The following is a 15,596-nucleotide window of genomic DNA, read 5'->3' as shown; positions in this document are numbered from 1 at the left end:
TTTATTTTCTTGGGCTCCAAAATCAGTGTGGACGGTGACTGCAGCCGTGAAATTAAAAGACACTTGCTCTCTGGTTGGAAAGCTAAGATAAATCTAGATAGCATATTAAAAAGCAGAGAGATCACTTTGTCAACAAAGGTCCATAAAGTCAAAGTTATCGTTTTCCCAGGAGTCATGTACAGATGTGAGAGCTGGACCATAAAGATGGCTGAGCACTGAAGAATTGATGCTTTAGAACGGTAGTGCTGGAGAAGACTCTTGAGAGTCCTGTGGACAGAAAGGAGATCCAACCAGTCCATCCTAAAGAAATCAACCCTGATTATTCATTGGAAGGACTGATGCTGAAACTGAGGCTCCCATACTTTGGCCACCTGATGTGAAGAGCCAACGCACTGGAAAAGATCCTGATGCTGGGAAAGATTGAAGGTAAAAGGAGAAGGGGGTGGCATAGGATGAGATGGTTAGACAGCATCATCAACTTAATGGACATGATTTTGAGCAAACTCCGGGCAATAGTGGAGGACAGGGGAGCCTGGTGTGCTGCAGTCCGTGGGGTCGCAAAGAGCTGGACACGGCTTAGTGCCTGAACAACAGCAAACAATTTGCAGGTGAGAAGGTCAGAGACACTACCCCACATGGAATTACAGAGCTGCATTAAGTATCTAGACCCTGGAGAAGGAAATGGCAACCTACTCCAGTATTCTTGCCAGGAAAATCCCAAGGACAGAGAAGCCTGGTGGGCTGCAGTCTATGGCGTCACAAAGAGTTGGACACGCCTGAATGACTGGGCATGCACGCACCTGAGTGTCTAGAGGACTCTTACCCTCATTGTCCCTTTCTTCCCCTAAGACACAGCCTCCCTGAGCCCTCGGCAGATCAAAAGAAGAAGTTCTGACCTCTTGTGGGCACACGCTGATGTCATCACTTTCTAGTTCTGAATCAGATGGAAAGGTCTCTCTGACAGAGATTTCAAACACATACCCTTGCAACAAAGTTGCCCTTGATGTACAAAAGTTATCAGTATGTCACTAGATTCAAGAGAGACACTGAAAAATCCAAAAGAAGATTTCAAGATAAGCATTAGAAATAGAAAAGTAGATTTGAGATGGCAACTAAAGCTGAAAGAATGCAGAAAAGTTACAAAGGCCTTCCAAAAATAATCTCTGAGAAAGCAACACAAATGTGCCCCTTCTAGACTGCTGTTTTCAAAAGCAAGAACCCTTTCTGCTTTTTTGTTTTTTCAATCTTTATAAACAAAACACCTCCAACAGTGCTTTAGCACTGGCCAAACTAAATTAATGAAGTTAAGAAAGCAAAGAAGAAATTGGTGTGGGTTTTTTCATGATTTTTTTTTTTTTTTTTGGTATAATAATGTGTGATGCCTATACTCTGGCCCTTAAGCTTGGAAAAGCAACAGATGCGTACTTGTGGGTAGACTGACAGTAAGCCACACGCACTCACGCATCTTCCTTTGTGTCCCAGGCACAGTGACAATGTCACCAAGGCCTAAGAGGAGAAGGTTTTGAGGAAAACAAGGAAATCTGTAACATCATTCAAAGCAACAGGAGCCAACATGCTCAGGGTATAAAGTTACTCAGACAGCAGGCTTAGACAAAATAAACATTTGTTCTATTACCTTTTTGTTATGTTGTCATGGGAATCTGTGTTTAGGAATACTTATTTTCTGCAACTAGATGATAGAGCAGTAAAAGGGGGATGGCTTTCATATGAGAAAGAAACTTTTATCTGTAAAGGCAGAAAAGAAAAGAAAGAAATCCTACGGGTTTTTAATGGGGCCACATGTGTAGAACCTTTCAATCCATAAGATTTATTCAAGTTAACGGAGAAGTTCACTGGGGGCTCGGAGCCAAAACACTGTTAACAGGTAATAATAATCCAACAGCTACTAAAATTATTGTAATAGGGGAAAGGCAGAGGAATGTAAAGCAGATACACGGCCAAGTAAAACAGAAAATAAATGAGATCTTAAGAGCTGAAAGAAGGTAAAAATGACTTTTTAAAATAACCCAATAGTAAGAAAAAACCTAGAAGCCCAAACAAGTTAGAAAACATTCCACCTGCCAGCAGGCTAATCTTCTTTTGTCACCAGAAGTCTAGAGCTAATCTCTCTGCTCCCTTCCTTTTGGCAACAGAAACCCGAAAAGTGAAGTAAGCTTCACATGTTATTTAAAGAGCTGGACCAGAGTACCCTGAATTTCCAGGGCCCACCAAAAGTACTGGCTCAGGGACACTGAGCCTTCTGGAAGGAGCATGGGTCACGGCTGGGCACCAATTCATCTGACTCCTCCACTCTGTCCCTAAGTACGACTAGCACCTCTGAATGGGTAAGAAACAGAAATGAAAAAGCAGGGACCCCAGTGCAGAGTGAGCTCGGAAAACAGGGCCTTTGCATGTGGTGATCCCTCAGCATGGAATGTTCTTCCTTCCCACTCAAGTCCAACCAGTGTCCATCACTTCCTTCAGGTCTTTGCTCAGGTGTCACTCCATCACGGAGGCCTACCCCGTCTACCCTGCTTAAAGGCGCAACAGCTATCTCAGTACTCCCTCCCCTCTCCTTACTTAATTTTCCTCGTAGTGCTTATCACCCGACATGCTATAACTCTTACTTACTTATTTACTGTCTACCTCTGTTTGCCTTCCCCTTAGCCTATAGGTTCTTACAGGCAGAACTTCTCATGTTTTGCTCACACTCCATCTCTAGCACCTAAAAAGTGACCCCCCACACACACACACAACAGGTGTATAAGTATCAGTATAACACACAAGAGTCCTATCCTCAGGGAGATGAGCATGAACCCATCCTCCTCTGTCTAACTCCACGACCATACACCCTATAAGACCCCAAAGTTGAGACCTATCCATCTGTCCAAGGCCAAAACTTAGGCGTCATTCTGGACTCCTCTCTCTTCTGTACTTTTTTCTCCCCAACATTCAGCCTAGGAGCCAAGTATGTCAGAACCCAGGATCCATCGTCGAAAGTGCAGAATCTACTAACCACCACCTACTTCCCTCCCTAGAACAAATTATTTAAAGGCTAAAATGCTGGGCGTTTGGTTAACTTTATAAAATCTTAACGCACACGTACTAACTTTACGGAAACACTATGCAAAGACAACTACTTCTAGTACTAAAAGCTTCATTTACTTCAACAAACTAACAAAAACTTCAGGTTTAGAAGTTCTGTTTTCATTTGTCCTGAAGAAACACATGAATCACTTCCAAGTACATGACAAGATGAAAAGATTTCTAGGTTTCAGAGCCAAGGGAACCCACTTCATAACAAGGTGTGTTGTTTTTTTTTGTTGTTTGTTTGTTTGTTTTGAGCTCTACAGTAATTATACCTCTTGGATAGGAAAAAATCAATACTAAATTTCACAGCAAAGAGCAAACATCCAAGGTATCTTCAAAGGCCTAGAGAAGCAGTTACTTCTATTTATATCCTATACTTACGTAACAGAAACATGTACAGATAGTCTCAACTTTCCAAAATGTGCACAGAAGAATTTCAAACCAAAGGGATCCATAAATTCAGGAATTAATTATTTGCACTGATAATTCTTCGGGAACTGGTCCCATCAATTCTGAGGAAGAGATGTGACTTTAGTAAGTCATTACACCTCAGGTGAGTCAGGCTTACACTGGCGGGATTGGTTTGTCGTAGCTCTACTATTTCAAATGACCCAGCAACGCCTTTCTTCTCAAAAGGAGGGTGGGGAGAGGCAAACAGCACCAGAGAAGGTGCCACCAATCTTAGCAGCCTTTAGCAGCCTAAAGCACAGGAAAGGAGAATTCTGAAGTACTGAAATCACAGAACCAAATCCAAAGTAGTATACGATTCCTTTAATGAGTCCAGCTCCTCATCCATAAAACTATGTTAAGACTAGCCTTTACAGAGCCAGTGAAAGCTGAATAATGCTTTGAATGCAAATACATTATAAAGTATAAAATCCCATAAGAATGTTTGTTAATACTAAAGTGAGATATTAATAGATCTTTGAGGCTAAAGCAGAGGGAAATCAAAGGCAGAGTAGTCCTCAGTATCAAGGAATTAAACTGGCAGAACTGAAATTCGAGAGGTTCAGGATACCCTTATTTTCAAATGGGAGCCTGTGGAAAATTGGAATCTGACAAATAATGACTTTATAGCCAAATTAAACGAACTCTTTCTTAAAAGTCTTTACATATCAATAATACAAATATTTTGCCATTGTGTTTAAATATTTATTGGTTGGTACTGGTAACATGCAGCCAATCACCTTGCTTTTGGTTACAAAGACAAGCAAATAGAAATAAAGATCAGCATGGGCTTACTATCGCCACTAGAAAAATAAAAGACTGCCCCTCTCACTCCAGTACTTTTGCCTGGAAAATTTCATGGATGGAGGAGCCTGGTAGGCTACAGTCCATGGGGTTGCAAAGAGTTGGACCCAACTGAGCAACTTCACCTTCTTTCTTTCTGATAGTTCCTTTCAGAGAAGGAAATGGCAACCCACTCCAGTGTTCTTGCCTGGAGAATGCCATGGATGGAGGGGCCTGATGGGCTACAGTTTATGGGACTGCAAAGAGTCAGACATGACTAAGCAACTAATACACACACATACACCCCTCTCACTGATTAGGAGTCAGGAAAGTCACCTCTGCACACTCTATAATGACAGTCTTGTATTTATTTGTGCCCTAGCTCATGCTTTAAAAAAAAAAAAAAAGATTTAAAATGATGAGTGGCTATTAATACTAAAAAACTTAGCTTCACTTATCTTTACTACATTTATTTTCACAAAGCATTTAGGATGTTGGATTTGACCTCTTAGTAAATTCTGCCATTCTTTTACCAAAGTTTTGGTATATACTTTATATACTGATGATAAATATAAACAGCACAGAATAATGCCCAGAACATAGAAAGCAATCCATAAAACGTAGTTATTATTCACATCACACTATAAACCCTACCAGGGAATGAACTGTCTTTGTCTTGTTTAACAGTTTAGCTCAAGAAACCTAGCCTGCTATCTGGTCTGTGAGTGTGCTAAGTCATTTCAGTCATGTCTGACTCTTTGCAACCCTATGGACTGTAGCCCACCAGGCTCCTCTGTCCATGCGGAGTCTCCAGGCAAGAATACTGGAGTGGTTTACCATTTCCTCCTCCACAGGATCTTCCCCACCCAGGGATCAAACTTGTGTCTCTTGCATTGGCAGGCGGGTGGGTTCCTTACCACTAGCACCACCTGGGGCGCCCCTAAAGATGTGTGCGTGCTGAGCTGCTGGTCCATAGTTGGTACTCAATAAATATTATTTAATAAGTGATTAAATATGATTTAAGAATAATTCTGATCTCTCACCTGTTTTATGGTTACCACTGCCTCACCTCCTATAATCAAAGGCAAGAGTCTGGAAAACCCATACACCAGAGGAAGGGCATTTAAGTTCCTGTTTATATTTCCTTAAACTCACCACAAAGATCCTCCCCCGCCCCTTTTGTCCCCAAACCACAAAATCAATGCTTTGCAACACCGCACTCTTGAACAATTTTGCTTCATTTCCCCTCACTGACAGTGCACAAAGTTCCTTAAAGTTGCAAGCTTTAGTTTAGTTCCCTTTACCCCTTAAAGAAGGAAAGGCATATTTGTAAAACTCTAATACTCAAATTTCTATTTTGATTCCTTGATGTTTCATTCACAATTAGTTATCACACTTGCTTTACTAGATACTTAGTACAAATGAAAATACTGAAAATTGGCTTAATTTTTTTTTAACTTTTAAAGTTAACACATCAAAGTGTATCACACTTCAGAGCAATCAAATTAGGAAACTGACACATTATTTCAGTGATGTTGCATTCCTTGAAATACTTTCAGAGATTCTTTTTTGGAACAGACTTCAATCCAGTTCTACAAGTCACACAGGAAATTCTGTGTCATTACCTTATGGTTACAACTCCTATTTGACCTCAAACAGTATCACCAGCCTGGCTGCCTAATCTTTTTCACCAGAGTTGAGTCCAACTTCTCTAAATTATTTGGATTCAATCTAACTTCGTTATTTCCTAAAATCAAATCTGCTCTAAAAAAAAAAAATGAAGATAGTGAAAAATAACACAGGCTCCAAAGTGGATTCTAAGTTTAAAAAACAATTTTTTTTTCTACCACACCTAAAAGCTGCTGACTGAAAGAACAACTTGAAATAACTACTCTGAATGAGATAACACATGTGAATGTAAATTCTGGTATTTTCAATCCAAAATCAACTACACTTGTTTACAGTCAATTGTCACATAATATCGGTTATTTTTCTCCACCAATATGTTATAGGTTACACCTTAAATACCCTTGGCAGAACTGCCTCCACAGAAAGACACACAAGAAACTTAACAGGGGTTGTTTCTTGAGAAAAGAACTAGTACAACTGGACAAAGAGAAAGGAAAACTTTTCACTGTCTTTCTACGCCTTTTTACATTTTATACAATGTGAATGTATTACCTACTTTTAAAAACCTGTTTAAAAAATTACTTTCAAGTGTCAGTTTCAATGGCTTCTATAAACCAGAAAAATAAAGCACTAAAAAATGTGTTCGTGTTTTATCAGCACTTCAAGGGATCTCCAGGGCCAGGGCTGAGTGATTCACATCAACTGTAGGGAAACCTTGCAAGCAGTTCACTGAACTCCCCACAGTTAAGCCGTATCACTCCACTAAAGTTTAAACAATGATGATTGGAAACAAAAATTCAGTACCACAAAAATTAATGTGTCAATTCTAGAATGAAAACTGGCCGTAAACAAGTGAGCTATTAAAGAAGCAATGATCCAAACACATCTTCGAAAATTAGCAAATCAACAGCACGCTATAAAAATGGAAAAAAGATGTCAAGCACAGGGCCAACAGCGACATCACTCAAGCAGCCTGAACTAGAAAACGCAATACGATCTGTTGCTGGACACAATTGCACAATCTCAATTACCCAGAAGATTCTACCAAACAGGAAATTCATGCTGGGGCTTTAAGAAACACAGGAATTATATTCAAAGATTAACAAGTCTAAAAGCCTGGAATCTGCCGTGAAACAAAAAACTAATTTTGTAGACCTCTTTGCAAATAATGCATGCACAGGAATTACATCAAATAGCTTCAGGTCAGCCCTCAAATTACACAAAATCTAAAATACAGTGTATAAAACCTTAGAAGTTAGAAAAGTTAGCAAACTGAGGTCTGGAAATTTTACAGTAGCATTTAATTTAAAAGACATTCATAGTGTGAATTAAAGCTGAAGTGTCTCTTCCTTCCTTTGCTATATACTCCATATCCCATGAAAACCATTATGTACCCCTCAGTCTGTAAGTGCAGATTAAGTTCTCTGCAAACCCTCTAAAGGACTTTAAAAACAGTGTTTCACAAGAATTATCACGATTAAAAAATATTTATAATACATCGCAGCATTGTTAATAACTTTTTGATCTTGAGGGCGTCCAACGGATCTGAACCTCACTTGCTCCAAAGGAGAAAATTGTTTTGTCAAACAATACTTAAATGAGCGGTGGTATGTGACTAATCAGCGAGGCCGCCAGCTTCTCAAGCTGCAGTGTTTGCAGGCACCACCACCACCCCCCACTCTGCGAAAAGGAAATACGCTTTCAACTGAATCGGAAACACACCACTCAAGCTGGCACAGGGCTCACCGAGATAAAGTCGGTATTTTAAGCTCCCTGGATAGCTGCTAATTCAAGTGCGAATTGAAAAAGAACCCTTCTCAAAATGCAATTTCGACAGAGGTTTGCAAAAAAGCCCGAACTCAACGCCCTTCGTCCTCAGTTTTGTTCAGATGACTGCAGTCGAGCTTTGCCCTTCTGCTTCTCCGGGCAGCTCCCGGGCTTGTCTGCTCCGAGGGCAGGCACATCTCGAGAGAGCCCTTCTGCTCGATGCCAGCAGGGAGAGACCTCCGAAGAAGGACCCGTGTTTCTGCCCCCGTAGCAGCAGCCCCTTCCCCCACCCCACCTCCAAGGGAACGCGCAGAGTGCGAGTCAGGGCCCGGCTCCAACACCATCACCCACCGCCCACCGCGGACCTGTGTCCTACACATAGCTGACCATCTACGTGGGCGTGCAGGGTGGGGGTGCAAGGGGCACAGGGAGTGCAGGACAGGGGTCGAAGAGGGCTGGGATGCCCTCCCTCCAAGGAAAATTCCTGCCGCTGGGTGCATTGCTGAGCCGTGGGGGCAGGCCCGACTCTGGGGCATACGGAGACACCCGGCCCAGTGAGGCCCCCGGCCCGGTGACACTCACCACACGGAGCCATAGGCGCCGGAGCCCACCGGGGACAGGTTCTGGTAACGCTCGGGCACCTCCCAGATGGTCTTGTTCAGCTCCTGCCGGTAGAACGTGGGCCTCTCCTGAGACATCTTCCAGCGGTGGCCGCGGGGCGAGGAGGTGGCCCTTGCGGGGCCCCGCCTGCACCCGCACCCGCTTCCCCTGACCTCGTAGCCCGCCCGGCCGGGCAGGGAATCCTGCGCTGGCCGCCCGCGCAGGTGCGGCTGCGGCGACCCTGAAGACTCCCGCGCGCGCGCGCGGCCCCTGTCAGCCGCAGCGGCTGGACGCGCCTCACCGACGGCGGGGGAAGCCCTGCGAAGGGCCGGGGCACGCTCCGGGGCCCTGGGCTGGCGCCCCGCCCAGCTCTCCCTGCACTCTCTCCACACCCAGCCGACTCCCGGCTGCGCGGCGGGGTCACAGCTCCAGCTGCAGCGCCCGCGGAGCTTGCAGTGGTCGCCTTTCCCAGAGCCAGCGAACAGGAGGCTCCCGCCGTGCTCTCGCGAGAACAGCTCCCAGACCTCTCCTCGAGCCGAGATTTTACCCAATATGGAACCTGCCCGCGGGAGGGGGGGTTGATGAAGGGAGAGCTCGGGAGAAGTAATTCTCGCGAGAAGAGAGCAACAGCTGGCCCCCAGAGGCAGGAACTCCCAGGGATTGCTCTCCTTTAGCGCGCGAAGGCGGACCCGGGAAGGAGCGGAGAAGCAGCCGACACAGGCCGCGCGCGCCCCACCGTGGTCGGTGGGGCAAGTGCTTGGCTCCCTGTTGGAAAGAGACAGTGACAAATCAATCGGGTGTCTGGGAAAAGAGCCAGAAAACCTTTGAACGGTGGGTAGTCACCAGCAGCTGAGCACCTGCTCGGCGGAAAACCCCCAATTTCCAAGAAGTACTTGCATAAAAAAGAGAAATATTCCGGCCAGAAAGCCGTTGCAGTCCCATCTGCTCAAGGACATACACTTACTCTTCGGAATGCTGACGAAATCTGTCTCAAAGGTAAATATTAGCCCTGAATTAAGGTTGAGGTTTTTCCACCCAAACACTTCTAGTAGTTCTCAAACTTTTACGTGCCGAAGAAGCACCTTGGGCGCTTAAAAATGCACAGCGAATTTGATTAGATGGGTCCCAGAGGGACGCCAAGATTGTGCATTTTTACAATATGCGCCAGGTTCAGAAAAGTCCTTGGTATCTCCCTTGGAGAAACATTTTTAAAACCTTTACCCTGAAGGTTTTAAACTGATTCCTACCTTGAAGAGCTTCCAGCAAAGAGGGTTTTAAGAATTGTAATCATGCCTCTCAGAGTAAGAACAGTGCAGACAGTGGTTTTCTGGCAGTATCCTGTTGGGCAAGTCAATTGACCTTTCTTAGACCTTAGTTCCAGTTTATACAAAAAAGAATTGCTGCCCTACTTTCCCACCTGAAAGCTGAACAAGATAATAAATGTGAATGGGCAAGGTATAACCCCATACCTTCACCTCACTATTAACTTATTCCTACCCTAAAACTTGTTTCAATAAGCAGAATTGGACCCCATCTTATTCTTGGTCATTTCTTTTAGAAATAACTGGGTTCAAGCCAGGACACTTCCCATCACTATCCATGACTATTCTCTTTTGTGTTATGCATCCCTTGAAGTGCTCAAATTTTGCCTATCTTGTCCCAGGATCTAGCTCAGGGCCTCGAACATAGAAGTTACTCCATAAATATTTGTTGAGCAAATTATGAACAAGGACATGATCTCAACTTAGGAGGCAGTGCAGGATCCTCAGTTCTCAAGGAAAAATAAAATAAAACCCAAAACAAGGGTCATGGGTGATTTGCGGAAAGCTTTCTTTGGATTCAGTGTGACAGCCTAGATTCTCTTGCCTTAGAAGACATGTTGCTTAAAAATGTTCCAAGCCAAACTGCAGATAGTGAGCTTTCTAAGAAGTATTGGAGGTAGAAGGAGGAAGCAAGAGCAAAAATGCAGCTGTAAAGATATAAGAGGTAAGAGTGGGGGATCAAGGTGAGTGCATGGATAAAAGGGAGAAAACTTGGAAGCTGAAATTCTAAGAAATTCATGTATTTATCCAACAAAGTGGAATAATGACATGAGAGTGACCAAAAGGGTAAAGATGAGCAATACACTCACTCACTCAGCAAATATATATTGAATGCCTACTAGGTACCAGGCACTTCTAATGGAAAGTTGGTTAAAAGGCAGATAGCGGCTGCCTAGGTGGAGCCTACAGTGAATAGTGGCGCAATCATTCAATTCTTCAACACAAATTTATTGAGCACTTACTAGATCTACCACATTGCTTTGGCACCAATGATACAGCAATTAAAGCAAGACATAAAAATCCCTGCCCTTCTGGGGATGAGACAGATTACAAAAAGGTATAGGTAGGGACTTCCTGTTGGTCCAGTGGCTCAGACTCCATGCTCCTGAAGCAGAGCGCCTGGGTTGATCCTGGTCGCGGAACTAGATCCCACTTGCAGCTAGGAAGATGGAAGGTCCACGTGCTGCAACTAAATCCTGATGCAGCTAAATAAAGACGTAAATATATTTTTTAAAGCCATAGGTAAAGTGAATAATATATTAGACATTACTACAGTAATCAAGCAAGTGGAAAACTGCAACTGGGCAAAGAGGGCATGCAAGGCGCAGGGAGAGACAGCGACAGGGACTGAGCTTCAGAAGGAGGTTAAGGGGTCTTGGGGAAGGAGCTGGGCAGGACAGCGTCCTTCAGTCGGGGTTGGAGATATCGGCGACCCTCTTAGCCTCCAGTTTCCTCCCGCGTCTTCTGTTCCCAAGAGTCGTCGGGAGACAGAGTGAATCACTTACGCCAAGTGCGGCGCGCGAGGCCTGGCATCAAGGAGTCCGGCGGGTTCGACCGCAACGGCTCGGGAACCGCCGGCGTCCGCGTCCACAGCGCCGCCCGTCCGGCCGGAGCTGCCTCCGGCTCCAGCGTCCGACCTCCCGCGGTAACCCGGGAACCAGGTGAGCCTAGGGACCCGGGGAGCCGCCCGGGGCCGGGGCTGCAGGTGGTGGCGGCGGCGGGGCCCGGGCTCCGGCGTTGGGGGCGGGGACCACTCCCCCCCACCCCCGCGTTACACTCGGAAGTCCCCGGGCCACTGTCACCGCAGGGTCAAGCTCGTCGAGGGCACTCAGTCAGCGTTTGCGGAATGAATGAATGACGGTCGTCCCTGGGAGCTTTCTCTTCGTGCGGTCCCTGCTTTTGAAAATCCATGAGGAAAGACGGCGCCTGCGTTTGGCAGGCTGACTCCTTCCACACTCGTTGGTTTGAGTCGCCATAAGCCCCAGAACTGGTCTGCTGCCGGAGTCTCCCCCTGATCAACACACCCCGCCGCCATCCTCCTCCTCCCGAGGCTTGACTGCCCAGTTGCGCGCCTTCTGCTTTTTAGACCTCACTGCTGCTGTTCTTCGGAGAAGGCAATGGCAACCCACTCCAGTACTCTTGCCTGGAATAATCCCATGGACTGAGGAGCCTGGTAGGCTGCAGTCCATGGGGTCTCGAAGAGTCGGACACGACTGAGAGACTTCACTTTCACTTTTCACTTTCATGCATTGGAGAGGGAAATGGCAACCCACTCCAGCGTTCTTGCCTGGAGAATCCCAGGGACGGGGAGCCTGGTGGGCTGCCGTCTATGGGGTCGCACAGAGTCGGACACGACTGAAGAGACATCAGCAGCAGCAGCAGTAGCTGCTGTTGTTGTTCCTTATAACTGAGCCCCCACTCCCGCCTCTCGTAGCCCTTTCTGTTCCTTTCAGGTTCTGTTGATGGATCGCAGCAACCCCTTCTCCAACATCCCCACCCCAACAATGAATTTCTCTCCAACCAGCCCATTGGTAATACTCTCACCAGGTCACATTAAAGGCAGTTGTTTGTGTGTTGGATGGTCAGCTCCTTGAGGGCTGTCCTCTGATCATTCATCCCCAGCCACTAGACCAAGTGACGGAAAGGTACTGAAAGCAATGCCCTTTGCTCATGACTTTCTTTTTCACATACATTCCACCATAAAAGCGTAGTTAGAATGGGCAAAGGCCTGTTTTTTCCTGATGGAATTACAAATATTTATTTTGAAATTCTGAAAGTGAATTTTACTTTCCCACGATTATAGAGAACATGTGAAAGTTGACCATATGAAAGGATAATCTTGAAGCTAAGTTTCAGGATTTCACATCAATTGGGGTAATAGAAAATTGGGTTGAATTGGGTTGTATTTAAATATTTAACTCTTGGCTTTTAAAATACTTTTAGCACCTTATGTAAAAGAATCAGTGGATGGCTGGATGGATAGGGGTAGTATGGGGATGAAGGAGCTAGGTCAAAAGTATATTAACAGTGCCCCAAATTTAATCCTGATTGTCCAACTGAATAAAGATAATTAGCTACATTTACGTGGTCTTCATACTTCACTGTGTACCAGAATCATCTGGAGGGCTTCTTAAAACAGACTGCTGGGCCATCCTCAGAGTTTCTGATTAATTGTGTTTTGTTAGGTGGGGCCTGAGAATTAGCATTTCCAACAAGTTCCCAGATGATACTATTGTTTGTAAGACCAAGTATGGGCTACAGAGATTAATTTCTATTAATTAGTAGTGAATCCAGATGCCCCAAATTATGTCACATTTGTAGAATATGAAAATGAAACCTTAACTTGTTCAGATCATGGCCCACCCACCTGAATGTTTTGTCTGATGGCAGGAAGTATTAGGGAATTTTAGGAATTAGTAAGAGACAGTCCCTCTTGTGTTGTGTCTCAGCTGAAGGGTTGTTATCCCATCTTCGATGACCTTCTTCTGAAATGCATCATCTTCTCCACGTTAACGTGCATCTGCCACTTGTCCGTAATGGCTTCTGATCATCATACCTTAAAGAGAAGGGTCGTGTTAGTGAAGAAAACAAGCCAGTGGGTTTTCTGTGAAGTCAAGAAAGACTAGTGGAACTGAAGAAATTCCAGAGATGACTAGTGGAAACGAAACAATAACTGAAAAATGTTTTCCCTTGCTGCCTTTAGCCAGTTATATGATAAGCCCTTTGAAGACAGCTTTCCACCTGCCCCTCCTAGCCACTCAGACTGTGGTCCCTGAGTTGTGACTTGATTGCCTCTCAGTCAGACTACCATAATAGTAAAGGGCTCTGATGGGTCTTTTTGCCTCAGTCTCTCCTGTCTCCAGTGCTGTTCAGTAGAACTTTCTGTGAGGATAGATGTGTTTAATACCTGCCCTGTCTAGTTGCTAGTCCCTACCACACATGGCTATGAGCCCTTGAAATGTGGCTATTGTGACTAAGGAATTGGCCATGCCACAGAGCGTGAGGCATTGCCACAAGTTTTCCTGACCAGGAATTGAATCTGGGGCTACAGCAGTGAAACAGCTGAGTCCTAACCACTGGACTGCCAAGGAATTCCCTCATTTTATTTTAATTAAGTTAAATTTAAGTTTTCGCAGGTAGCAGTGACTGCTGTACTGGTCAGCACAGCTCTAGACTCTACCATTGACATGATTCTTCCCAAAGCACGTCTGTGCATGTTACTACTGCTTCTTGAACATTTTAGATTGCTGAAAAGTCCAGGTTCAACCCAGCATTCAGGACACTCCAGAAATAGGCCTCAACCTTTTGGGTTTGACACTGCCTTTACTTAGACCTGTTGAATGAGTTGCCTTATATTATCTCTGTAATTTTATCCTGTTCTCTTCCTGAAATACCTTATTCTCTTACCTGCCTCCAGTTTAGCCAGAGCAGTTTAGCCATATCTCCCCAGGGAGGCCTTCACCTAGCTGGGGTTATCAATCTCATTCTATAGGACATCATGTGGCATTAGATGTGGCATCTGTTTTAGAATCAAAAAGACAGGGTTCAGATTCTGGCTCTGCTGTTTAATGGTTGTATGCCTGAGGAACTCACTAAAGTCACCAGTAAAATGAGGATAATTATTATCAGGAAAATAAATATCTATCTTTTGAGACTATGTGTGTGAAGAAACTGGCTATGGCCAGCCAGCAATACATGTTAATTTCTGCCTTTCACACCTCTAAATTCTGATAACACCATATTTTGGTATTTTTATTCTACTAAATTCAAGAGTCTTTGTCCTTTTGTATCCTTTGAGCACTTAGCATTCAGCAAATGTTTGTGGAACACTAAGTTAATTGACCAGGGCCTCCCTGGTGGCTCAGTGGTAAAGAATCCACCTGCCAGTGCAGAGACGCGGGTTTGATCCCTGGATCGGGAAGATCCCCTGGAGAAGGAAATGGCAACCCACTCCAGTATTCTTACCTGGAAAAATTCCATGGACTATGAAAAAAATTCCAGTGGGCTATAGTACATGGGGTCACAAAAGAGTCAGACTTGACTTGACAACTAAATAGCAACAACCATAAATTAATTGACCACAGGTGGAAAAGCATTCTTCAGTCAGAAATAAATGAAGGCCAAGACTGTATGTGGTAGAAATTTATAAGATTGTGAAAATTATAGCAGGCAAACTTACCAAATCCTAGTCTAGTAGAACATGGCTACCTTTTGAAATATAACTGATGTAGGTTGAAGACAATAATAAGAAATGCTTCTTTCCATAAGTCAATTGATGAGATATAATACCTCCCAAGGGTGTGACAACAGAAAAAATAAATGCTTTAGCTTTGAAAGAGGGAGAATTCTTGAGGGATAAGTTATAATTTGTGATGGGAGGAGATGAGAATATTTTGTTTTTTTTAAACAAGGCTCTGGATCAGAGGTCACATACTGCTGGGTCAGACCGAATCTGGCCTGCAGAGGTGTTTTGTTAGATACAGACTGTGTTTTTAAAAATAGGTAAGGTGATTGACAACATTTCAAAGTCAGAAGATGTCACATAAAAATCTGGAATTATGGCTTCCCTGGGGAAAGATCAGATCTGGCCATCCTGAGCCCCATATCCCCCATGACAATAATTGCTAGAACGGAGTGGCTGCAGCCACCTTTCCCTGGCCCACTGCTTCCATTATGCTTGTCCATATGTTGCCTGCTTCCTGCCTGCTTCGTGGCATTTCAGAAACAAAGTGCTGGATTCTAGACTCTCCATCTAACCCAGGATGGCAGTTTTTTTACATTTTATTTTTATTGATTTATTGGCTACACTGGGTCTTCGTTGCCACCCATGGGCTTGCTCTAGTTGAGGCGAGCAGGGGCTGCTCTCTAGTTATGGTGCACGGGCTTCTCACTGTGGTCGCTTCTCTTTTTGCAAAGCACAGGGTCTAGGGCGTGCAGGCTCAATAGCGGTGGTGCACA

General features: G+C 44.5%; 2 protein-coding genes across 15 annotated transcripts in view; one reads left to right on the top strand and one right to left on the bottom strand.

Annotated features, from left to right (window-relative positions):
• The window catches only part of MAPK14 (mitogen-activated protein kinase 14), a 76,251-nt gene extending 67,370 nt beyond the window's left edge, over positions 1 to 8,881 (bottom strand). Inside the window, exon 1 of one of the 6 annotated variants that reach the window (XM_061397997.1) lies at positions 8,299 to 8,881. In XM_061397997.1, the coding sequence (XP_061253981.1) occupies positions 8,299 to 8,414 (116 nt within the window). In that variant the 5' untranslated portion in view covers positions 8,415 to 8,881. The remainder of the gene's footprint in view (positions 1 to 8,298) is intronic. The other 5 variants (XM_061397998.1, XM_061398001.1, XM_061398000.1 and 2 more) reach the window with 5 other exon arrangements.
• A 37-nt stretch (positions 8,882 to 8,918) lies between these two features.
• SLC26A8 (solute carrier family 26 member 8) overlaps positions 8,919 to 15,596 on the top strand; it is a 91,076-nt gene continuing 84,398 nt past the window's right edge. For 2 of the 9 annotated variants that reach the window (XM_061397988.1, XM_061397987.1), the window contains exons 1-2: positions 8,935 to 9,312; positions 11,114 to 11,299. The gene's annotated coding sequence lies outside the window, so the exon portion shown is untranslated. Of the gene's footprint in view, positions 9,313 to 11,113; positions 11,300 to 15,596 lie in introns of all 9 variants that reach the window. The other 7 variants (XM_061397991.1, XM_061397994.1, XM_061397995.1 and 4 more) reach the window with 6 other exon arrangements.

The sequence above is a fragment of the Bos javanicus genome, chromosome 23, assembly GCF_032452875.1.
Source record: "Bos javanicus breed banteng chromosome 23, ARS-OSU_banteng_1.0, whole genome shotgun sequence".
In the NCBI taxonomy this organism is placed as follows: Eukaryota; Metazoa; Chordata; class Mammalia; order Artiodactyla; family Bovidae; genus Bos; species Bos javanicus.
This window is presented reverse-complemented; position numbering and strand designations above follow the sequence as displayed.